This window comes from Macaca fascicularis, chromosome 4, assembly GCF_037993035.2.
Source record: "Macaca fascicularis isolate 582-1 chromosome 4, T2T-MFA8v1.1".
Taxonomy (NCBI): domain Eukaryota; kingdom Metazoa; phylum Chordata; class Mammalia; order Primates; family Cercopithecidae; genus Macaca; species Macaca fascicularis.
In genome coordinates this window covers 43,211,625-43,237,978 of record NC_088378.1, presented here as the reverse complement: position 1 = coordinate 43,237,978, position 26,354 = coordinate 43,211,625, and the positions used below count along the sequence as shown (strand labels likewise).

At 41.4% G+C, this 26,354-nt stretch overlaps 1 protein-coding gene across 1 annotated transcript in view; it reads right to left on the bottom strand.

The window, feature by feature from the left end:
- Positions 1-277: 277 nt before the first annotated feature.
- The window catches only part of HECA (hdc homolog, cell cycle regulator), a 45,912-nt gene continuing 19,835 nt past the window's right edge, over positions 278-26,354 (bottom strand). Inside the window, exons 2-4 of the mRNA XM_045391446.2 lie at positions 13,778-14,818; positions 6,529-6,683; positions 278-4,144 (exon numbers count right to left, since the gene is read on the bottom strand). Coding sequence (XP_045247381.2) covers positions 3,980-4,144; positions 6,529-6,683; positions 13,778-14,818 — 1,361 coding nt within the window. The 3' untranslated portion in view covers positions 278-3,979. The remainder of the gene's footprint in view (positions 4,145-6,528; positions 6,684-13,777; positions 14,819-26,354) is intronic.

Genomic DNA, 26,354 nt, shown 5'->3' with positions numbered 1-26,354 from the left:
CTAAAACCAGAACAACAATTTTGGACTATTCACATAGAATCAATTTTGTTATACAGAAAGCTTTTATTGCAAAGTGAGTTTACATGTGATACATGACTTGTAAGCAACATAAAAAGTTGGTAGTTTTTATTAGCTGCAGGAGTGACTTTGAAATGGTTATCTGAATAGTGATCAAAACCTCAGAAAGCTTTCTCTTCATCTTATTCTGACCAGACAATCCCACTGCTCAAAAATCCCAATGAAAAATAAAGTGACAAACTAAAGACAGAGTACAATGTTAGTTTCTGGAATTTTATTATTTTTAATACATACATTTCACAAACAGAAACCCTCTAAAACCACACACAGTTCCACAACCAAATGTTTCAATTTTATCCACATTCTTTAACTATTTACACTGTCTTTCCTCAACAAAAGTGCAATCCAAGACATCTTGACAAGAAATCTTTACTGACAAGAATTTATTTTTGAGCTGGTTTTAACGGAGCCCATCCATTTTATTTTATTTCAATTACCTGGAATATTTAGTGAACAGGACATAAAGATGAACTGGGTTAGGCAGCATCCTATTATAGGAAATAAAACACTAAACAAGAACACTTTCTCCTCACTTCCTTTCCAATCTCCAATGAAAGTCACTCAACAGCTGCTACCAGGATACAAAACAGAAAAGCAAACTGGAGTTCGTGACCTAGACACAGGAGAACAGACTGTGTATTAAGCATCAGTCTTGCAGGACTAAACAAAAGATTTTAGCAAATTAGTTTTGGTGCTCTAATAAGGTACATATAAGTCTTATCTGTTAGTTTCAGAGTTCAAATACCTAATAAGATTCTTTTTTGATGAGTTAATTTTCCCCCAACATATATGAAAATAACTTTTACTCAGAAAATGAACTTCTTGCACAAAACCTAGAAGTTAAAGGGCATTTGAGGAAAGCTCCTCTGTAACTAGAAGAGGAAAATTCACCCAACTCCCCAACTTCATGGCACCATATCTCTTTTAAAGTATAAACCCATTATATCAACTGCTTCAAATGTACCAAGAGAATGAAGAGGTGAGATGGCCTGAAGAGAAAACAATCAATCAGAAATTGTACTCTCACTAAACTAAAGCAGATCACTGTATTTGTTCAAGGTATAAAACCCTTAAAAATAAATAATTAAAAAATATTAAGAGTAGACGAAAAAACACTTTGAAATTATTAGTCACTCTTAAGACTGCTTCATTTTACTGAACACTATTCATCAGAAAAACAGAAATTGGATCTCTTGGGTAACTAATATTCTTTTAGTATCGTAACTACAACAAAAATAATAACCTTTTTTGATATATTCCAATTCCAATCAAAGTATTCAGGGCAAGCTTGGGGTATTACGGTCAGTAGATTTCCAAAATAAGATTTATCTTCATGGTGTTGAATACTCAATTATACTTTATTCCCAAATCAACCAAATTTTCCCTCTAGACAAGAATGAATCACCTTAAAGGCGAAAGATATTCTCAGATATGCTTCATGCTCTCATTATTTTCTCTTTAAGTAACTGAAGACATCCATAGAATCCTTAATTTAGCATTGAAATAATGTCCAAGAGTAAACTTTATCCAATTACAGTAAAACCTCATCCTATTTATTGTTCAGGGGGTAGAAAACCATCTAAAAAGGCAACATGGAACACAGCATACACTACACCGACAGTAGTTCTAAATTCAGGAGCTTGCTGAATGCAATGTATAGGTCAATTGTAAGCTTCAGAACAACAATATAAAGCAGGTTTCACTATAAAATTTTAGGTGGGTTAAAGATCAGCATCATCAATATTTTACTATTTAAATTCAGAAATAAAATCCAAATGGTATTACGAGGACAAGAGAAACTTAGCACTTTTTGCATCTGGGTACATGAGAGAATCAATAAGGAAATAGTTAATTCACCACTACAGCTTTGTGCATTAAAGACAAGTTTGCAGAAAGCTATGTCTTACAATCCTCCTCCTTTAGTTGCATCAAACACTGTCAGTTCAATGACTTTCTACTTCTTATAGGCATTTCATGCATTTCTTCCCACTGAAAAGTTTTTTCAGATGATCAAACACTAACCTAGATGCAGCAAACCAAATCATCCAAACTGAAAGATAAAAACTATTAGTCAATAACATTGGTTCTTTAATGCTGCATTGTTTCAAACGCAACATCAAATATTTCATATAGAACTGAAATTCGGCTGGGCACGGTGGCTCACACCTGTAATCCCAGCACTTTGGGAGGCCAAGGCAGGTGGACCACAAGGTCAGGAGATCTAGACCATCGTAGCTAACATGGTGAAACCCTGTCTCTACTAAAAATACAAAAAATTAGCCGAGGGTGGTGGCATGCGCCTGTAGTCCCAGCTACTTAGGAGGCTGAGGCAGGAGAACTGCTTGAACCCGGGAGGCAGAGGTTGCAGTGAGCCGAGATTGCACTACCACACTCCAGCCTGGGTGACAGACTGAGACTCCATCTCAAAAAAAGAAAAAAAGAACTGAAACTCACTTGCAGTATTGCCTAAATACTTCTGAAAAGAAAAAACACACAGGAAAAAAAAAAAGGTATAAACCAAATGAATAATATAAAATGTCCACATCAACCCCAAATTTGGCTATTCATAAAATGATTTTCAGCATTTTTAGCATATATGCACATCATACATGAAATTATGAAATTAACTTTTGAGAAATCATATTCCAATTCTATAAGGGTATGGGATGTCAGTCTATTTAAAGCATTAAAATCTACTGAACCAAAGGCTGTATTTTGGAATGCCCAATGCTCTGACTAATCAAGTTCTATATATATGATCATCTTTTTTCATCAACAGTAAGGTATCATGGGCTTTTTAGAATGGTGTATTTTTCAAACGTACTGCTATGCATTACAATCATTGATTTTCCAAAACATACTTAAAAAAGAAATAGTAAAATTATTTTCTTCATCATCCTTTCATACTTTTTTTTCCCTTCCCTCTTAAGGTCAAATCTTTGATTTTGGAAACTCAGAATTAAATGGGTTAAACATGGCCATAAGTAATTTTGAGGACAATAAGTGTGGCAATTATTGGTTCTGAAGCTCACCAGTTAGATTCTGTGGCTGATTTACCTGTGAGAAGAATATGACACCAAATGACACTTCAACAGTGCAACCTGTAATAAATCATCACTGCCCAAATCATGTTATTCATGGGTTCTCCTTAAGAGCTATTTTACCAACTTCAAAGACACAATTCAAATGATTGAGTTCTGCCTTCTTGCATTATTTCCAAATTCATTTCACATATTCTGTTATAGGTCAGTTTACCTAAACATAATTTGCAACACTAGTATCTTTCATATGTCTTACAATTTGGATATTGTTTTCAGCATGAAAAATGAATCGGCAAATTACAATAGCGATAGAAACAGCACTTGTGCCACTTTCAGATCACCTGTCAGTGTGAGTAAACTGCCTGCCCATGTGTGCTGCAGAACACTAGGCTGAGATAGACTAATGCACTATTAGCTCTCCAGGCACAGACTTACATTCACTTGTCACATGTTTTTCCAAAGGCCCAAGGAAGATCTAAAGGAAGGTTTTTAGAAAGTTAACATTTTAGTAAGTGTTTCCTTCCAACTCCTATCAAGCTCTTAGTTTATAACCACAAATTCCTTTCCTAAATTCACCCCATCCTCCCCACCATCTTAAAGCTGCCTCAAAGACTCTTGGTAAGAGTGAACCCCGACCCAAATGCACAGGATTACCCATCTGGGCTCTGGTCAAAACCACAGACTAACACTCGGGAATCAAGACAGGGCAAGGGCAGCCCCTATTTCAGTGGCACACATACAACAAAGTAACTCTCCTTTAAATTAGAAAAGAAATTAATGTCACAGAATGTTTCCCTATAAAAGATATGTAATAAAGTAATAATATCAATAAAATAGCTATTACTAAAGCAAAGCTTTCATCAATAAGCTTCAAGAACTTTGAAGGAGGAAAATGGCTTCACGAAGTGGTAGTCCAGGTTCCCACAGTGTGGACACTGCTGGACGTTGCTATATTCTGAGAAGTACTGCATTCCGATCCTCACGTCGATCACCGGCTTCCCACAGTGCTTACAGTTCAGGCGGGCCTGGGGGAAACAGACACCATCAGCCACAACACCCCTCCACTACCCAACACTTGTCAAAGCCACCCAAACCAAAATGCTGGGAAACTGATCAAGGGCTTCGTAAAGGATCCCCTTTATTACCAGAAACAGGGAAACAGGGTATGCCTGAAAGACTCCCAACTTCTCTCCTGATATGCAGCACTGCTAGTTGTTTCACCTACTTATGAGAAGAAAATTCTAAACTAGTACTGCCTAACTGAAGTTCCCTAACAATCAGAAACCCCTCCCCCTGGATTTTAAGACAGTGGCTGAAGCTGACTTCCCTCACCCAAACCTCCACGAAACTTCTTTAAAATTTCATTTTTCATTCTACTCTATATAAAACTTGCATTTTCTTTGACGTAAAAATAAAATTTCCCAAGATACTCAAGTAAAATTAGCAATCCAGGAAGTGTGGTGCTGGTCTGAGGCTTCTGGAGTTCCCAGCACCCTGCATCTTCACTCATGCCTAGCCTCTCCTTAACAGCACAGTCCTGGAACCTTTCAGCAATGGGTCCAGGACTTAAGTGAATAACCAGAAATTATAAATAAAACAGACTAAATTTAGACTCATTTAAAAAATGTACTTAAAAAGTATAATCTCAACTTGCTCTCAAAATACTCCTGGGAGGTAGGTAGTATTAGCTGACTTTTAGATAATGCGACTGAGGCACATGTGATAAAGCACCATGCCCAAGACCACGCTTAGAAAGCAGCAAGGCTGGAGTGAACCAAAGCAGCCTGCTGATCCCCAACCACTGCAGGAACTACTTTCCTGTAACCTGAGATAAACACTCTTTTAACTATGTAATCTCTCTGATTAAAAGTGTGATTCTGAGCAAACCTGTCTTCACCCTGTTATGCCTTTCTAAGAATCAATTATTGCTTATTTTTGGCTACATCTTATTGAAGACTTCTCTTGATTCATTAGTAGCGTCTAACACTTGTATCCTCACAGATTTTTTTTAAATTAATAGTAATCGAACATATTTTCCATTTCAGTAGGGTGCCAGAAAAGAAAGGTCTGGGCTTCAATTGTTTTAAGGAAGAAATACAGTGCATGATGAATACCAAGAGGCTGGGTGTGGCAGGATGCTGTTCTGTTTTTCTTCCTAAAGACATGGAAATAATCTCATTGCCTTTCAATGGTGCATCACAAAGACCACCAGAACAGGAGTCACACTGTGCGGTCATGGCTGTGACACAATGTATGTAGACCTGGGTAAAACATCCCAAGTTTGTAGGCCTCCATTGTATGAGGAAATAAGGAGGTTGGTCTAGATCCCAGGTCCTTTCCAGTGCTAATCTTCTGAGTTAACAGGCTCAAACGTTCTTTCGCTTCCTTATTTCTTTAATTTAAAAGATAATCCTCCACGCTGTGTGTGCAGAGGGGAGCTACTTCCTCTGGTTTCCCTCATGAGCTGGCATTAAGGCATAATAACTATCGTAAAATGCTACAGTGAATAACTACTGATAACAGTAAAGATATTCTCTTTAGAAAAATCAAGTCATAATGCTAAAGACATAAAACTATACAGTAACTAATAAAGTATGTATCAGCTATTTGCACTACAAAACCAGGCTGGAACACTTTAGAGCAAAGAAAAATTTCTCTCCTGCCCATGACAGTATCAAGGAATTATGTAACAAGCTATTTTCTTTCCCAAGCACTTGGAAATAAAGCAAGATATTTCCAAGGATTTTGTCTCCTGTGATTCTATAGGTTATTTGTGTTTTCATATGTGAATACCTCCCTCTTTTTCTGATGACAGCTAAATTTCAGATGTTCTCATAGCATGAGACAATGCCTCCTTTTAGGAGTGCTTTAAGGATTACAACCTCAAACACCTTACAAGACAGGCAATTCCTAGATAACTGTACTATCCCACAGAAAGAAAACAACAAGAAAATCCTATTTAAGAAAGTGACTTTCTTCCTTTTGAGTAACTTTTTTTCTATTATAAATTTAGTATAAGCTAATCATACAGAATCTTAGAAAATATACTCAAGGAAAAAGAGAACTAAAGGCATCTTTCAGCCTCCCACCTCTGAGACCATCTGGTAACAGGTTAGCAATTCCCTTTTCATGCTCACTTACTTACAAATGCAAGCATATTATTATGCCATTTTATAACCCATTCTTTTGACCTAATATACTGGAAATGCTTCCCACATAATTATATGTTATACACTATCCCTTTTAATGACTGCACAGTATTCCACTAAATGACTACATTACAAGTAGTAACTCAGCCATCATTGCTAGACTGAATTTCTTCTTTATTGCCAGAAGCATCTTCCCTACATTCACTTGGGGACAGAAGCCTAGTATCACCCACTGCTCCCTCAGTGTGTTCAATACCTACCTGACAACATGGAGAGGCAGCCAGAATGTCGTAGGTATACATAGTGCCCAGCTGGTGCCAGCTGCCATCCCACCGTGACTTACACTTGATGCAGATGATCTTGTGAACCCCTTCCAGGCAGTCCACGCACACCGCATACAGGTGCATGAGTCTCCCTGTGCACAGAAGACACAAGGCTCTGAGTGGCCATCATGGAAATCATGTTTCATCTCCAAGGGGATAAAAAATGTTTCATCTACCAATTATAAGCAAAGATTTTATCTTTTGGATAAATATAAAAAGAAAAATCAATATTTAGTACACAAGCTGTCCTTTCAGGATAATGATGAACTACTAGTTATTGTCAATAAAACATGTATTTTAAGTTCAAGCATATTAAAAACTTGGCTTCAATTTGCTTTTCCAAAAAGTGCTGCTGGACTTACATAATGGGTCCATCCAAATTCAAGAAACAAAAGCCACATATACTCAAAACCAGCCTGTACTGTATTTACGCAGGACTTCCTGCTCAAAACTTTATGTTTAGCATATAGACTTAACCAATAACATTGGTCTTGTCACAAGCTCTCACCCCCTGACAAGTCCATCATAAAAATCAAGTCTGTCTTGGGGACTGATAGCCCAAAATTACACCACAACCAAAATTACTATGTTAACTATCCTTGTTCTCAAAATGCTCAGCCATCACCACATCTAATTTAGGAACCAGAATTGTATCTTACTTGTAATTTTTTAAAAGAAGTTCAACATTTTATTCACTGAGCTCTTAAAAGTTACAACATGATCCCCATTATTTAATAACATCTTAATGTTTATAAAGGAAAGATGTCATCCTAGTGTATATGGAAGCATCACAGTTTAAATAATTAGGGAAAAGTCAGAATGCCCAGAATCTGCCCAGGCAACATATAACAGCAACATTTCTGCTCTCTGTGTGGGACCCAGGGCGCTTCCCCATGTTAAAAACTACCATCAGGAGAACACATAATCCTAAGTGGCCTCATATTCAGAATGTGCTGCTCATTGCCATCAGTCAGACTATGGGTCTTCAGCACTCAGTAGTAAGGACCAACCTGCTCCCTACCCGATGGAAAGGTATATATGTTCCATCTACAGTACTTAGGGGGAGCCCTTCGTTCGCATTTGCTTGCATGACCCCCTTCCTCCTTCAGTGCAAGAACCATGTCTTATTCATCCTTGTAGACTCAGTGACTATCACAATGTCTAGGATGTGGAAAGCACTTTGTAAGCGTATGTTGGGTAAATGGATGGGGCATGTTAACAGCCAAAGACAGCATAACCTTGGGGGCCTTTATGCCAAAAAGGGGAAGGATGACAAGAACTTCTTGAAATGCCGCCCACCTCTGCTCTATGGCATTGAAAATAAAAGGGTCTCACATGCCACATCTACTCTAGCCTTGGGGCATGTTAGGAAGTCCATTCAAGGATCCAGGAGCCACTGGAAACAACTTCATTTGCACTCTTCATCCTGCTTACTCAATGCAATTCCCAAACATTCACAGGTACAGAGGTCACAGCTAAGAAGGGTAAGGGCAGCTTTAGACACAGAAGTCAGGTGTTGCTAACAATGACCATAATGATGAAGACAGAGTAACTTTTACTAAGAGTTAACCGAGGGTATGGCACTATGCTACCAGCTCCATGTGAATCATTTCATTTAACCCTAACAGCACCATTACAAAATAGGCATTACTGTTGCTCCCACTTCTGAGAGTAGGAAGTGAGGCTTAGAAGCTGAGCAGCTTGCCCAAGTTCATGAGATAATTAAGTAGCAAGTCCAGACTGATTCATGTCTCTTGGATCCATAACCTACAGGTAAACTCACAGGAACACTTGGTCTGGACTCAGTCTAGATTTGTTTCAGTTCTACTAAACATTGTCCTGACCACAGAGAATTTTGAATTTCTAAACCCTTTGTGAATTTAAACCAAAAGCCGATTCCCTGGAGAACAATCACATGTGGTTCAAAGTGGTAAAGAAGCCCAATAAGAACTTCTTAATTAGATCAATCTTAATAAATTATTAAAGCTAAACAAAACCTATTTTCAGAGGAAAAGAGAGCAAACAAAGTCCAGAGACAGAGTCCGGGGAGGGCAGTGAGGGGTAAAGGGCAGGGCGAGGAAGTAGTAATCCAGAGAGGGCCACTGGACACAGCAAGTACTGCAGCATTGTGTCAGCCCTGCACGCTATGCAATCCTGTGGCCTGCAGTGTAGTGTGGCCCTTCTATTGGAGTTGAAAATGCTTTTTAAAACACGTGGTCGGGCTAGGCACAGTGGCTCATGCCTGTAATCCCAGCACTTTGGGAGGCTGAAATGGGATGATCATTTGAGGCCAGGAGTTCAAGACCAGCCTGGGCAATAATATAGTGAGACCCCATCTCTTAAAAAAGTTTAAGGCTGGGCACAGTGGCTCATGCCTGTAATCCCAGCACTTTGGGAGGCCAAGGCGGGTGGGTCACCAGAGGTCAGGAGTTTAGATCAGCCTGGCCAACATGATGAAACCCTGTCTCTACTAAAAATACAAAAAAATTAGCTGGGCGTGGTGGCAGGTACCTGTAGTCTCAGCTACTCATGAGGCTGAGGCAGGAGAATCACTTGAACCCAGAGGCAGAGGTTGCAATGAGCCGAGATCGCAGGATTGCACTCCAGCCTGGGCAACACAAGCGAAACTCCGTCACAAAACAAAACAACAACAACAACAACAAAGTTTAAAAAAATTAAATAAGCCAAGTATGGTAGCTTGAGCCTGTAGTCCTAGCTACTGGAGAAGCTGGGCAGGAGCACTGCTTGAGCTGAGCAGTCCAAGGCTGCAGCAGCTATGATCACTCTGTTGCTTTCCAGCCAGGGTGACAGAGTGAGATAGAAAAGAAAAAAAAGAAAAGAAAAGAAAAAAGAAAAGAAAAGAGAGGAGGGCAGGGGAGGGGAGGGGAGGGGAGGAGAGGAAAGGAAAGGAAAATGGAAGAATGCATGGTCAGTAATTGGTGATTAAAGACATGATTTACATTTTCTTACTACAAATAAGATGGCATGGATTTCTCAAAGATGTGGCAATAATAACCTTGACATGTGGTCAAGGACTCACTTGTGGCAATGATGACTTCTCTGGTAATAATTAAATACCCTGATCTTCAGGTTTTATATCAAACGTTCAACTTCTCAGTATCTTTGTGATGCACATCTAATGTGCGCATTATCTATTTATGTATGTCTATGTTTTGATGTGTATATACACACACACAAGTACTTCGGCCTAATTTTTACCTCTTTCTTCATCTGCTCCTTGCAAAGTACCCTCAAGATTTGGTCATGGATTTATCATATCCTCCTTCCTTTTCTTTCTCTTTTCTTCCTATCCAAGAGCTCTTCCACCCTTAGGATTTTAACCACCACTGTTACAAACTCCCCAGTTATCAACTCAAATGCTTATTTTTAACTGTGTCTGCTAGACATCTCCACACAAAAGTCCTAACATCCCTTCAAACCCAAGACTCACGAACCTCATCTTCTGCCCCCAAAACCAGGCCCTTTCTCCACCTTTACCTACCCATCTCCTTTCTCTACTCTTCCACCATTTATCTGGTCTAGAAACAAAGTGAATTTTGTTTCTGAATTTACAAGCTATAATTTTTCTTTAAAATAACCTCTTGACAATATCCCCTCCCTTCCATTCTGTCCACACCTTAGCATTCTTTTATATCCTTGCATCTAGACTACAAAGTCTCAACTCTGTCTGTAGATCCCACCCCTTTCAAACCCCTTTCCTGTCCCTTTCCTCCACGTGACTGCCTGCTTTAAAAAAACGTTGAAAATCTGTCCATTCACATTCATAAAGAACATATAGCAAAGCTCTTTATTATGGCTTGAAAGTACTTCTGCAATCTATTCTCTCCCTATCTTACTCCTTTCCCACTCTAGAACACCCTTGGCTCCAACCAGTTCTCTCCCTATCTCCTGATCACAACCTGCCCCTCTTTTTAACCACCCTTCCTTTGCTTGCAGGCACTCCCTCCTCATCAACAAACACCTGACCTGGGTAGACCCTCTGCTTACCAAGATCCAGCCCACCTTTTGACATCAGCATTCATGCTGCCTCTTTTTATGAACCCAGCCAAAGTGGTCCCTTCCTCTGGAAATTAAAGGATACTTAATGTACATCATATCCAGGTGTGATACTAGAACTTGAAGCCTGGTAAGTTACATTTTATAAAAGCATCTTATCCTAAGATTATAAATTGATGACAAGCAAGAACTGATAGTACCCAGAATGTGTGAAATCCGTAAGTTTGATCAACAGATGAATGGATTACATGAAAATAATTTGTCCATTACAGATAGAAAAAGAACACTACTATTCTCATATATGCTGTACCCATATTCATCTTCACAAAAAATGTTTCAAGTTTTATGATGGAGAAATAAAGGTGTTTCCATCCACTTCCCTCTAAAATTACCCCTAAACAGGATAAAAAAACAAAAACACAAACTCCATCATGAAACAATGAAGTTATTTCAACCCTGAATCAAACTATATGAAGTCAGAAAGTGCAGTGAGGGATAGTAAATGGTTAAGCTCTGAAACTGGACAAGCACTGGGGAGTTTGTAGGGAGATCGTAGGGGGCAATAAATTACAAACAACCATAAATTCTATGCAGCACTTTCCATCAAAAAACAGAGTATTTCAGCATCATCTGAACCTGGGCTAGACTTAGGACTTATGCTGATGAACAAAATGTGACAGGAGTGATGTTACTCAGTTCCAAGCTTAAGCCTCTAGAGACAGACTCTGCAGCTTCCACTCATATCTCTTGAATGCTATCCTGAGAGCACCATGTGAAAAAGTCCAAGCTAGCCTATTGGAAGATGAAACTACATGGAACATAAGACAAGTCATTCCGGCTGAGACCCCCTAAGCCAACCTAACTGTCCTAATCAATCCACCCACAGAATTGTGAGAAGTCATTAAATTATCGTTTTAAACCACTAAGTTTTGGAATGTTCTGCTTTATAACAAATGCTAAAAGATATAAGGTAAAGTTAGTTACAATTCTCAAAATGAACGAGACTACTCTCTCTGCAATTTCAGCTCCCTTTCCTTGCTCAGAAAGGTAGCACAGGAAATTACATACATGAAACAAGAAGAGCATGCTATTAAAAGGAGCTCTTGGAAATCAAAAATGTAAGAACAGAAAATTTTAAACTCCGTAAAAACACCAGAATAAAAAGTCAAGGAAATTTTCCATAAAGCAGAAAAAAGAGATGAACAGGGCCATGTATATATTATATATCCTTTATTATATATAAAATAAAGGAGTTCTCCACTCCAACAAAAGATAATCTAAGGGGTCTAATGTCTGATTAATACAGAGTTTCACAGAATTTTTTAAAAGTGAAAATAGGGTAGAGGAAATTATCAAAGAAATAATACAACAACAAATTTCTCCAAATGGAAGATGGTAACTTTATAGAGCCAAAGGGCCAAGAGAGTGCAGAAAGCACAACAAACAGAGAAAACTGTGTAAAAGACCAGCATATGGTGAAATTTCAGAACATTAGGGATATATGAAGAAAATCTTAAAACCTTCATGGAGGGGTAGAGATGGAGGCAAAGACAGGAATAAGAGTAACATCAGACCTCTCAAAATAGCGACATTGTAAGATGGGAGACAGTAAAGAAATGTCTTCAAAATTCCGAGGGCAAAATATGTATAACTTAGAAGACTACACCCAGCTAAATAGCAATGAAGAGTGAAGATAAAATCAAGATACTCTCAAGATGTTCAAAGTCTCAAATCATCTATTCCCTTTCTCAAAAAGCTCCTGGGGGATGTTTCCTAAAAGCTGAGAGAACAAACCGAGAAAAAATAAAATACTGAGATCCAGGAAACAAGATTTTAAAAAATAGGACAGAAATGAAGGCATTCCTAGAAGGACAGCAATGTGGTACACCAGGTCCTGAGTGCACCAGGACAGGTAGAAGCAGGAGGGTAAGAGTCTCCATGAAGGGCATTTTCAGGGGCAAAATTTTTTTTTTCCAAAAAAATCTGACAGGTATGTGGAAATGTTTCTGAAAGATGGTTTGTAAAGCTGCTGGAGAGTGAGAACTAGCCAAGGTTATTAAAAAAAAAAACCTATGCAAATGAAAATAATCAATTAATCCTAATAAAAACAAAAGGAGTCCTAGAATATACGGTACTATATAATAAGAAAAAACCCCATACTTCTTGGCTCAATATTAAATATATATTCACGTTAGTAAACATTAAGGATTTAACCAAGAATTGTGGTATCTCATCCTGAGAGGGAGGAGAAGGGGGATGCATAGTCATCCACCTTCAAAGCCAGTCAATAAACAGATAATATGTAAAACTGGAGAATGAAGACAGCAGTATTTACAATCATGATGTTAAAAACTTGAAGCATAAGCTAAGATTTGAAAATGTTTGTCTGGGTACTGACACAGCAGGGTTGGCGGGAAGGAGACACGTAGGGATATATCATTTTTACAACAAGCTTTTTAGCACACATTTAAAGTATAAACATGTTATATGTGATGTGTCTCACCTTTATGGAAGTTCAGTAGTTGTATATGAACTGACAGATTTCTTATACTAACCAACCTCATCTTATTCAATTTATGGCTGAAACATACTAAGTCCTTACATGTCATCCATAGGAATAATAAGCTTCCCCATCGCCCCTCCCTCCATCCACCACCAACACCAGGCTAATGCCTGAGCTTTCAATAATCCTGTTTACCTTTGCTGCTATCAAGACAGTCTCATCTTTCATAACTTCAAAATTAATTCAACTAATCTAAAAACACCTTGGCCCTTTTCTGACCACTGCTTTTCCTCGCTGTTATAAGGATCAAAGAGGATGCACGGCTAGTTGGACCCATTAAACAGGTTTACAGTAAGTGACAAATATGCAAAAACTCCACTAACTTCCTTCCCCATTATGCAAAACCACACGCCAGCAATCCTCTCTTCAAATTACAGAACACACACACAAAATTATCCACTAGGACAACTGTACTTGGTACTGCCACATCAGAGTAAAAAATCACCACGTCACTGGGCGAAGCTGAAATATTCAAATGTTACCTAGCACCTGACTAGAACAAAGAAACAACACTGGTGAAAACTAAGCCAAAATAGAGCAATCCGTCTTGTTTGCTGTTTGGTTTTTAACAAACAGAAAGCAGGCAAGGTGAATTAACACCTATACCTTGAAGGTGACAAGGAACATCATATTCGATCTCATCATGTCTGGACGGGCTTAGGAACAGAGTTCCATCCACCAGTGGGAATTGTTCGAACACCGGGAGTGCCCGGTGGCACAGGGCACAGTTTACTACGTTTCTGTGGCTGGCACTGAGCGCGGCCAGAATGAACTTCCGCAAGTCCTCCCCCTGGCCCACTTGGGCATCGTCTTCCATGCGCACGTGGAAAGTGTTCAGCTTATGCCTGGGGATGTGAGTGAGGAGCTCGGAGAGGTCCAGCCGCCGAAGGAACTGCACGGGGGTGTCGAAGTGTCCCCCCCTGTGAACTGACAACCCCGCAGGGCTGTAATCAAAGTGGGCATTTCTGAACACATGGCTCCCGGTCATGGCCTTCTTGTGAGGCTCCAGATGGATGGCGTTCTTTAAGAACTCCCCGAGGTATCTGGAGGAGCGGGGGCCGCTGAAGTGGGCGGGAGAGAGGATGGAGTAGCCCGTGGGTGGGGACTGGCCTGGGGAGCCGCCGGGGGAGCGGGCACCGTAAGCCGTGGCACCCACTGCCTTCTCCTGGGAGTTCTGCCGGTCCATGGAATGCCGGCGGGGGAGGTCGTGGCTCGGGCCTTTCTGGGGCTTATTTGGCGGCCTGCACTTTTTTGCCTCCTCCGCCGCCTCACCAGGGGGCCTCCCTGTGTTCTTCTCGGAGCCAGACTTCTTCTTTTTCTCGTCCTGCATCCGCTTCACCTGGTACCAGTCTGTGTCCTTCTTCAAGTGGCCCTGGCCACAGCGGCAGGAGCAGAAGCGGAAGGCCAGGTCGTAGCCCTTCTTTGTCCACATGTTCTGGCGGCACTGCTTCTCATTCCAGCTGCGCGCACGGCCGATGCAGTTGAACTGGACGAGGATGCTGCTCTCCCACTCGTAGAAGCACTGCAGGTGCATCCAGGTGCTGCAGGGGCAGTGCTCGTTGTTGCACACCACCTTCTGGTAGTCGTCCTTCTCCAGGTCCACTGGCCTCCCGAAGCTGCAGATCAAGGGAGTGGCACATGGGGCTTCTGGGGGAGGAATAGAGAGAGAACAGGGTTCAGGTTTTTGGATTAGGGATACTCAACCTGTACTTGCAACAGTATGGTGTAAGGTTTTTCTAATACATGAATACAATGAAAGGCAGTTCCAGGGTTCCTTTAAAGATGAATCACTCCAGTGAACCAGGGAATAATATAAGTAGCTTCATCACTACTTAACCAACCAGTCCGGTGGAATCTCTAAAAAGGGCCTTCAAAGCCCTTCATCCCGACCTTTAGGCTGTCCTGAATACCAGAAAGATGCTGAAACATAGACGAACTCATGCCCATTTCTCATCTAAGGTGGTTTGACACCTAATGTCAGGGATAATGGATCAAACTAATTTGTTGGTCTAAACAAAATTACAAAGACGGGCTGTGAAGGGAAAAACCAGAATTCTTCCAAAGCTATCAGGACAGGAAGTGGGAATAACATAGTTATACTCTTTCTTAAGTACATGTCCCACACATGGTGCAAATAGCCAAGCCGGTTCCCAGAAAGGACAGAAAACATGGTGACAGAAAGTAGAATCCACTAACCCAATTCTTAAGAAATAAACATGATTCATGGATATGGGAACTCCACTGATTCCTTATAGATATTCAATGATAACTGAACATCTGAACTTAGAATTTATTTCTAAAATGTCAAAAAGACATGATAGAGTCGTGAAAAAAAAAAAAAAAAAACAAGTGGTTGCCACGGGGGGTGGGGGATGAGCAAGTGAAACAGAGGATTTTTAGGGCAGTGAATCTATTCCTATGATACTATAATGGCAGATACATGTCATTATACATTTGTCAAAATCCATAGGATGTACACCACCAAAAGGGAACCCTAATGTCAATTATGAAATTAAGTGACAAAGATGTGTCAATGTAGGTTCATCGATTCTAACACATGGACTATTCTGTGTTCATAGTGGGGGAGGCTGGAGGAGGGCAGGACGTATATGGCAACACTCTATACTTCCAGTTTTTCTGTGAACTTAAATCTGCTCTAAAAAATAAAATCTGTTTTTTAAAATGACAAATAAAAGGACATGCATGTGTAAGTCCCAGTTCCATGGGATACTAGCTGTGTAAAAGTGAATTGGTTATTTCATCTGTTTAATCTTCAATTTCCTCAACCCTAAATGGGCATAATTATAGTAGCTACCTTATAGAGATTTTCTGAAGATTAAATAAGAAATGCTTATAGAGTTTAGCACAGTACCTGGCACATAAAGGATTACTAATGTAGTTGCTGCTGTTCTTGTCGTTAACTGACTGTGACACAGCTTGCGATATTTTTATTTATAAAAGAAGCTGTGTAATGGGTGGCCAGAGGTGGAAAGGGGCTAAGGCAGAGATGGCAAAACTGACCAAATGTGGGGCCAAACAGGGAGACTGAGAGTCTCATAGTGCAGGACCAAGGAAGCATACCTGTTGCCACAGGCCCAAAAGAGTGGCTGCCGGTTGTATGAGCGGGGGCTGGTGCGGCTTACAGGCCGGGATGAGAAGGGTGCTTCAGGGAGTCACACAACTAACAGATTTCCCCACTTGTGTCTTGGCATTTCTACAATTTTCAATACAATTCATCACTCCCTTACACTCTTGCTTGCATTTCCGTAGTGTTTTATACCATGCAGTTCTTTTGCCTCCTGATCCCCAAAGTAAGTACTCTCCAGGACCAGTGCTCAGCATTTCTCTCCTAATCCTCTAGGCAGAAGCTAAAAACTACATCACCACTTCTTAATGAGGGCACTATTATTAAGTGCCCTCTTCCTGTAATCTGGACAATTCTCTTCCTGTAATGCGCTGCAAGAAGCATCTGCAAGAAGCATCTGCACAGCACACTGCAAGAAGCATCACTGGGCCTGAGCACTCAGTATCTGTAGCCCACCTACCCCACCTTCCCCATCATGATACCCCCAACGTTCGTAACACTTTCGAAGGGCCCCTTTGGGGGGCAATACTACTCTCCCAATTGGGAACCACTGGGCTTGGTCATGAAGCAGTTTAGATTATGTGTACAGATGACAGAAGCTAAAGTCAGACTCCCAGCCTCAGAGTTCTGCTGTAGAAAGCTTCCCCGGTGGCAGAGTGGGGTACAGGACTGGAAGTAGGGAGGCCAGAGGGAGGGTGCTGCAGGTTGAGAAATGAAGAGTGCCTGTGCTTCAGGAGCAGCATGAGAAGACACAGAGAGAGAGAGAGAATGCTGATGGACAGCAATGTGGGAGCGGGGCAGGGAGGATGAAGAAGTCTTAGGGCTGCCCTACTTAAGACCCACCGACTTGGAAGTGCCTGTGCACCACGGAGGTGGAGAAGACATGAATTTGACTGGAGTTCAAGACATCTAGAGCTGTGAATACAGATGTGGAGTCACTCAGCCACAGATGAAGGTCAAATCCCTAGGACTAATGAGATGCCCAAGAAAAATGTGAGGAGTGGGCAGAGACCAGAGGCCGGGAAAAGAATCCTGGGATGCAAGGACTGGAACCAAGGCTGGAGGAGAAGATTCCCCTGCAGAGATTGGTAAGAAATGAACTAAGAATTTACTGAAAAACAAGTCAGGAGAGAATTACGTCCAGGCAGTTAGGGGACAGCGCAGTGGCTTACACCTGTAATCCCAGCACTTTGGGAAGCCGAGGCGGGTGGATCACCTGAGGTCAGAAGCTCGATACCAGCCTGGCCAACATGGTGAAACCCCATCTCTACTAAAAATACAAAAATTAGCTGGGTGTAGTGGCGCACACCTGTAATCCCAGCTACTCAGGAGGCTGCGGTGGGAGAATCGCTTGAATCGGGAGACGAAGGTTGTAGTGAGTAGAGACTGCGCTACTGCACTCCAGCCTGAGTGGCACAGTGAGACTCCCTTTCAAAAAAATAAAGAATGAAGAACTGCAAAATGTCCCAGAGCACCAAGTAACATCAGTGCTTCTCCACCTCTGCACTACAGACATTTGGGCTGGATCATTCTCTGTTGTGGGAGCCATCCTGTAAGATGCCTAGCAGCAACCTCACTGTCCATCTCACAAAAGCCACCCCCACTTAGTGTCTCCAGGCACTGCCAGGTATCCCCTAGGGGGCAAAATCACCCCTGGTTGAGAACTCACAGGATGCAATAAGCCTGAAAAGTCCCAACCAAAATGAGCAGTGAGCCAGGGCACTGTCTCCTCAGGGATGATAGAGGGCAGGCAGAGGTGGACAGTGAGGTGAAAAGGCAGAAACAGGGAGACTCCAGGAAACTCTTTCCACATGGTAACTGTAGGGCAGGGAAAGAGCATGGGCAGGGACAGAAGACAGCAGAGGCTGAGCCTTAACCATGTTCATGAGCTCAGGGAATGCAGGCCAAAACCTCAGGACAGCTTAAAGACATACGAGAGGGAACAAACCATGTGACTCCTCTACTCAACAACCTTCCCAACCTTATCCCTGCACACTGAAACACAGACACAACATTCCACCAAATCAATCAGCAGAGGGTGGTGGCAATGTGGACCCATAAAGCCTGTACAAATATTAGTTCTGTCATATGTTACAATTATCCCCTTCAGGTGTGGGATTCCAGGGCCTTGGCAAAATGGCCCTAAACCAATTTGTCTACCTCTATGTATTAATATTTGATCACCGTGGCTTCCCCTTAATCTTCATTTGTCCAAATCCCATTCAGCCACTGACAGCAATTCACAGTTCAGACTCCGCAACCAGACTGCCTGAGTTGGAATCCAGGCAGGACCATTTATAAGCTGCATGCTCTTGGACAAGTTACTTCTCTTTGTGTCAGTTTCCTCTGTATAAAATATAGAAAACAACAGAATGTACCTTTAATGGTTCAGAAGAATGAAATGAAAAAAACTATACACATGAAGTACTGAGAAAGCACCTGGCATCTAGTAAACTTCCTCTCCACTCCTACTGCTTCCAGGCCCACCTCTCTACACACCAATTTTACCAGGATTGCCCCCTATCCTGAGTCCAACCCTTCCCCTCCCCTCCCCGATGGTCTGGCCCCAATCTTACTTGAGTCCCTCATCATGGGGACTCTCTTCATAATCCTCACCAGCTGATGACTCAGGAAAGGAAGCCTTTTACTCATCTTAGTGTTCCTGGCACCACTGGGCCCAGGCTTTGTACAACTCCAGTGTTGAATGAAGTCGCATTAAAGACACTGGCTCACCAAACCCGCACATGACAAGAGGAGCAGAAGGGAAAAAGAGAGCTGTAATCCTAGACAGACAGACCTGGATGTACTCAAGCACACCAAAAAGTAGTAGAAGAGTGGTTGAAACTGAGTAAATTTACCAGTCACCTGGGCTGTGACTTTTACAGGCCTTTAAAATGTTAATTGGTCAATTATTAAGTATAGTTTTTTTAATCTTGATCCTTCAAATGAAGAGCCTTGAAGTGAATGTCACTGAAATGTAACCACAATAACCAACTATTACTAACCCAAGACCAATAAAATCAAATTAGGTCAAAGGAAGATCTAACTAACATTTGCATTCACAATATTCCAAATGTAAATGCTGAGACTGACTTGATATTTCTTTGAAAAGTATTTTCACATTAAAGAAAGGTGTATTAAGAGAGGAAAAATTCTGTATCTTTTCAAAAAGCAGCAAATATATCATTTAACCAATACTGAGCACTTCCTACATGCCAGGTCTTGAGCTAAGAGCCCTAATAGTCTAACAGAAGTGCACACATGGAACACAGATGAGGTACCACAGCTGTGCCCGTCCCTGTCCCTTTAACAGTATTTGTCATGTTCACAGCCATGCTCCACTATTTCCTAACCAGCAAGCCTCTTCCTTGTATAAAGAGCCCCCACTCCAACTTGCCAGCCCTGCTTGTTTACAGTCAGCCACTTTGATGTGGCCTTGCGGGTAGGCTTCAAAAACAAATACAAGGCCAAGAGCATGTTAAATATGCCCAGTAATATACACAACAGACACCTCACCCTATTACACACCAGCAGGGTGAGGCTCCCAGGGAGACAGGCAAAATGGCGTAACAGGGTGGGCCCTCGGGAACAGTCAGAGGACATCTGACAATGCTTTTGCCGAGGTGTGTTGGCCTCTAAACTCGGACAGTATTTCCTTCAAGGCTCGGTTCAAACACACTTTCCTCCCTCATTAGCACCGCCCCCCCCAACACACACAACACACAAAACACACACACACACACACACACACACACACACACACACACACACTGTCCAAACTGGAAAAGCAGCAGGAAATAATAGAAGAGAGGTGTTTGGTGCCAGGTCTGCTCCTGATTAGTTGTTTGACATTGAGCAGTTTTGTTTCCTCATCTGTAAAGTGGGGATAAAATGCTTGCCCTATTCAGTTCATGTACATGGAAACACTATAAAGTTCCATAAAAATGTTTACTTATATGCTACTTCTACCATAATTTTACACTGGTGTATTTCACTCCCCAGATAAATGCAAACTGCTCCAATGTTTTCTACTTTTTCTAATGTTTTAAACATGCCATACAGTAGGTATTTAGAAAATAAGTAAGTATGGCCAGGCACAGTGGCTCATGCCTATAATTCCAGCACTTGGGAGGCTGAGGCCAGAGAATCTCTTGAGGCCAGGAGTTACAGAACAGCCTGGACAACATAGTGAGACCCCATTTCCACAAAAATTTTTAAAAATTAGTTGGGCTCAGTGGCATGTGCCTATAGTCCCAGCTACTCAGGAGGCTGAGGCAGAAGGATCAAGCGAGTCCAGGAAATTGAGGCTGCAGTGAGCCTGGGCAAGAGCGTGAAACCTTGTCTCCAAAGAAAAAAAGAGAATAGCAGTCCCACAAAGGCATAAATGGAATATAGATTGATCTGATACAACTAAATCTTCAACAGGAGAGATGGGAGAAGGGTATCATACACTCGTGCTACCAACTTCCCTTGGGGCATTAATCTAAACTGTGATAACCTAACAAGCAAAACAGAAAAATGCTCCTTTACACGGAGCTGGCATTGTTTTTAAAAAGTATATGAACCTTCTAAGGCCTGTATTTTAGGTTCATCATCAAGTGTTCAGTACCCAGCTTCTGTTTCTCCTGCTCAAGTTAAAATCAACAGGGTTCATGTGATTCTGGGCAAAAATCTCAAGAGTTCAAGTCTGGACAACAGAGTAGCTAGCTGAAGTCACCTGGGCCAAGCCTATCTTGTCTCTCCAGCTTTCTTACCCTGCATCCTGCCCTCAGCACTTCAGAACTCTGTGCTCCCCACCTATTGAAAGAGGAGGATCACACTGATTGCCCAATGAGCCCAAATCCCCTGACAACCTCATTCACTGAGGAGCCCCATAAACAGGACATTGCTATTTTCAGCTTTTTAACTGTGAGTTAAATATTTGTATCCTCCTTAAAATAGTTGCCTCATAAGCAGGTGGGGAGTTGGGTGGAACGAAGGTAAGGAGGGTCTTCTTAAGTCACACGAGGCTTTCCAGGCAAAATCTAAAGTAGGGACGACTTAGTCACATTCATCCATGTAAACCCACTACTGTGTAAATAGGTGTTTAATAAATCTTCTGACGAAGGAAAGAATGACCCAACCAGACTCAGTCCTCTGGTTGTGACCATAGTGCTAGAGAGAGGGTGAACCCATGGGGAGAACCAACCCAGCTGCTGGGGAGGCAGCCACAGAGCTCCAGCCAGGTCTCCCAGACTCAGTCCAGGCCTTCTCTGTCAGGACAGAGCTTGGCCCTCACCCTCACTTCCTCAAACTAACATCACCCAGGTACTTTTTTAAAAAAAAAAAACGAGAAAAAAAAGGACATGTATGTGTAAGTCCCGGTTCCTTGGGATACTAGCTGTGTAAAAGTGAACTGGTTATTACAAATGTAAGGTTTCAAAACTGTTTTATTAGATCGCTGATTATTCCTCTTATGTGGGAACAAATCCCCTTGTTTGCAGAGAGCATGGTCCTCTTAGGGTATGAATTTCTGACCAGTGTCCTCCATCTCCAGCTTCCACGACTCCCGACTATGCGACATGACACAGAGCCAGCCTGCCTGGATGTGACTCAGCTCTGCAACTTATTAAAGACCTTTGGCAAATCACCGAACTTCCCTGTGCCTCTGTTTCCTCACCTGTAAAATCCTGTAAAATGGCAGAAATAATTTTTTTTTTTCAATTTTTTTTTCTGAGATGGATTTTCGCTCTTGTTGCCCAGGCTGGAGTGCAATGGTGCTATCTCGGCTCACCGTAACCTCCACCTCCCAGGTTCAAGCAATTCTCCTGCCTCAGCCTCCTAAGTAGCTGGGATTACAGGTATGTGCCACCATGCCTGGCTAATTTTCTATGTTTAGTAGAGACAGGGCTTCTCCATGTTGGTCAGGTTGGTCTTGAACTCCCGACCTGCCCACCTTGGCCTCCCAAAGTGCTGGGATTATAGTAGGCGTGGGCCACCATGCCTGGTCCAGAAATAATAATATTAATACCCTAATAACTAACCCTAAAGGGTTGCCATGAGGAATAAAAAAGTTATTAAAGTAGTTAGAACAGTGCTTGGCACGTACGCACAATTTTTTTTTTTTTTTTTTTTTTTGAGACAGGGTCTTGCTCTGTTGCTCACACTGAGTGCAGTGGCATGGTCATGGCTTACTGCAGCTTCAACCTGCCAGGCTTAAGCCATCCTCCCACCTCAGCATGGGACTACAGGTGCTGGGACTACAGATGCACACCACCACTCCCAGCTGATTTTTTTTTTTTTTTTTTTTTTTGAGATGGAGTCTCGCTCTGTCGCCCAGGCTGCAGTGCAGTGACGTGATCTCCACTCACTGCAAGCTCCACCTCCCGAGTTCACACCATTCTCTTGCCTCAGCCTCCCAAGTAGCTGGGACTACAGGCACCCGCCATCATGCCCAGCTAATTCTTTGTATTTTTTAGTATAGACGGGATTTCACTGTGTTTGCCAAGATGGTCTCGATCTCCTGACCTCGTGATCCGCCTGCCTCAGCCTCCCAAAATGCTGGGCTTACAGGCGTGAGCCACCGTGCCCAGCCCCAGCCGATTTTTTATAAAAAAAATTTTGTAGAGATGGGGGTCTCACTCTGTTACCCAGGCTGGTCTTGAACTCCTGGGCTTAAGTGATCTTCCTGCCTTAGCCTCCCAAAGTGCTGGGATCACAGGTGTGAGCCACTGCACCTGGCCAAGCACTGTTTAACTATAAGCAATTGTTAATAAACACCATATCACTTTATATTACTTGTCATAAAAATCAAGGGATTTTGAACAAGTTCAGAGCAAAGTCACAACCAGGAAGTGGCCATCCATCCTCCTTTCTCCACGTTAAGTGCAAGGCTGGCTAAGTCCACCAGGAGTTGAGCACTTCAGTATATTCACCCCTTCTCATTTGCCCCCTTTTGCTACATGCAGGCACACACCTTCCTCCACCTGTGCCTCGCCTCAATCCTGTCCCAATCCCAAATCCCTTCCACATCTTCCCAAGCCCAGGGAGGTGCCAGCCTCTCTTAGCTGGGAAAGTACCATCCCGCTCTCTGCAGCCCTCTATATTACTCTTGGGCCAAATGTTGCCACTTGCATGCTCTCCCAACTTACACTTTTGTCGCATGACTTTCTATGTGTGCTTTAGGCTTATGAGGGGCAAGAAGTAGAGTGCTTCTTCACAGCAAAGCAGTACAGCATGCATAAAGTAATTCACTCAATATTTACTAACTAGTTTCAAAGAAATAGAAGGAAAAGGAGACCTTCAAAATTATCTTCTTCTAACCCCGTGAAGATGTTCTTCCCAGTGTCAGACAAATAAGTACTCTGTTATATTGTCAAGAGGCGTGTGAACCAGAGCAACTCTACCTTAAAAACGAGCTGGGTAAAATGAGGCTGAAACCTACTGGGCTGCATTCCCAGATGGTTAAGGCATTCTAAGTCACATGATAAGACAGGAGGTCGGCACAAAATACATATCATAAAGACCTTGCTGACAGAAACAGATTGCAGTAAAGGAGCCGGTCAAAACCCACCAAACCCAAAATGGCGACGAGAGTGACCTCTGGTCATTCTCATTGCTATACTCTCACTAGCACCATGACAGTTTACAAATGCCATGGCAACACAAGGAAGTTACCCTATATGGTCTAAAAAGGGGAGGCATGAATAATCCACTGCTTGTTCAGTATATCATCAAGAAATAACCATAAAGTGGGCAACCAGCAGCCCTTGGGACTGCTCTGTCTATGGAGTAGCTATTCTTTTATTCCTTTACTTTCTTAACAAACTTGCTTTCACTTTGCACTGCGGACTCACCCTGAATTCTTTCTTGTGTGAGATCCAAGAACCCTATCTTGGGGTCTGGATCAGGACCCCTGTCCTGTAACAATATGTTAAACCTAAGCCATCTTTCCTTAGCATGGGTAACAGTGATTTCATGAAGCATGACTGCATTTTATTCATGAGACATGGTTCTGAAGAACTTACATAATTCAGAACAGATTATTCCATAGTCTAGAGTATGGGGAATGCACACTCAGAACATAGACACGTGCAGTTATTGTGCTGTATTTCTGCTTTACTCATACTTTTTAATTCTATCAGCATTGACTCTCATACTTCTGAGTTTATTTCATAAATTAACAGCGTGTCATGTCCTGGTATCTTTTATCACATCTAATTTCTGTTCCAAAGTTACTGATTTCCAGGATGTTTTTCAGCACCAGTATTAGCACACTTAGGTGATATTTTGAAAGCTACAGGCTGGATGCAATGGCTCACGCCTATAATTCCAACATTTTAAGAGGCCAAGGCAGGAAGGTCACTTCAGCCCAGAAGTTCAAAACCAGCCTGGGCAACATGGTGGGATCTCATTTCTATCAAAAAAAGAAAATACAAAAATTAGCCTGGTGTGGTGGCGCATGCCTGTAGTCCCAGCTACTCAGGAGGCTGAGGTGGAAGCACTGCTTGAGCCTGGGAGGCAGAAGGTGCAGTGAGCCAAGATCATGCTACTACACACCAGCCTGTACGACAGAGCCAGACCCTGTCAAAGAAAAAAAAGAAAAAGCTATAATAAAGATTATAAATTATGATGGTGAATGTAAAAAGTAATAATAATAATAATACAAATGTCACCAAAATCCTTACAGAAGTTCTAGCAATGAGAAGAGTTCACATAATACTGCTACAAGTTACTATTTCTGTTTATAAGAAAATAAAAACATATAAACTATAAACATATTTATAAAATATAAACATATAAAATATAAAAAATATAAATGATGCCACTGTGTAAGAAAGCATTTTTATAATTCAGTTGACCTGACAGCTTTGAAAATATGAAATGGCTTCACACATAATTTGGGAAAACATGCTTACTGAAATTTTGCACACAATGTGAAGCTTTTATTAATATTATTTGTATGTGATTAGTTGAAATTTGCATAATTCAATTTGTATATAATGGGATCACACTGTACTGGAAAACAAATTAGCAGGCTGCCTTTTCTCTTGTTTGGAGATTTAGATCTTGAGGGTACTAAATCATTGAAAACTACGCAGCATCCTAGCACGAACGTGCACTGCATAATGTGCTCTGAAGGAAATGTAGATTCAGGAGCTCTTGGAACCAAATCACACTATCATAAAATGGGAAGAAGACTCCAGACTAAGCATATGTGTTAAATGTATGTATGTATATGTACATGTGCATATACAGTCATGTGCCATATAATGACGTTTGATTCAACAATGAACTCCATACACAACAGTGGTCACATAACAGTGTAACTAAACTGACAAATTCCTATTGCCTAGTGACGTCCTAGTATACCTATCTCATTTTTCCCTACATTTAGGGTAGCCTAAGTGTACAGTGTTTATCAAAGTCTACAGTAATGTAATGTCCTAGGCCTTCAGATTCACTTACTGACTCACCCAGAGTAACTTCCAGTCCTGCAAGCTCCTTTCATGTGTAAGTGCCCTACATGTGTGTACCACTGTTTATCTTTTGTACTGTATTTTACTGGGCATTTTCTATGTTTCTGTATGTTTAGATGCATAAATACCATTGTGTTCCAACTGTCTACAGTATTCAACAAACCTGATGTACAGGTTTGTAGCATAGGAGCAACAGGGTATACCATCTGGCCTAGGTATGTAGTAGGCTATACTTTGTACAAGTACACTCTACGATGTATGCCTTTGGATGAAATCACCAAATGACACACTTCTTAGAATGTATCCCTGTCATTAAGCAATGCATGACTGTATATGTACAACTGTGGAGAAACTGTCCAACCAGTTGTTAAACAATCCTTTTTTTAAAGACTTCTTGTCAGTCTTTAGTGCCGTATTCCAATATTATCCTTGCTTAGGAAAATAATCTTGATTTTTTTATTATCCATATTAATGTCCTCCTTTGTCAGAACAAATATTCAAAATGTGGCAATACTCAATAATCTTGATTTTGATTATCCATATTAATGTCCTCCTTTGTCAGCACAAATATTCAAAATGTGGCAATACTCAAACCTCTTTATTCATAGTTTATCTATGTGATTTTCATTTACCACGTAAA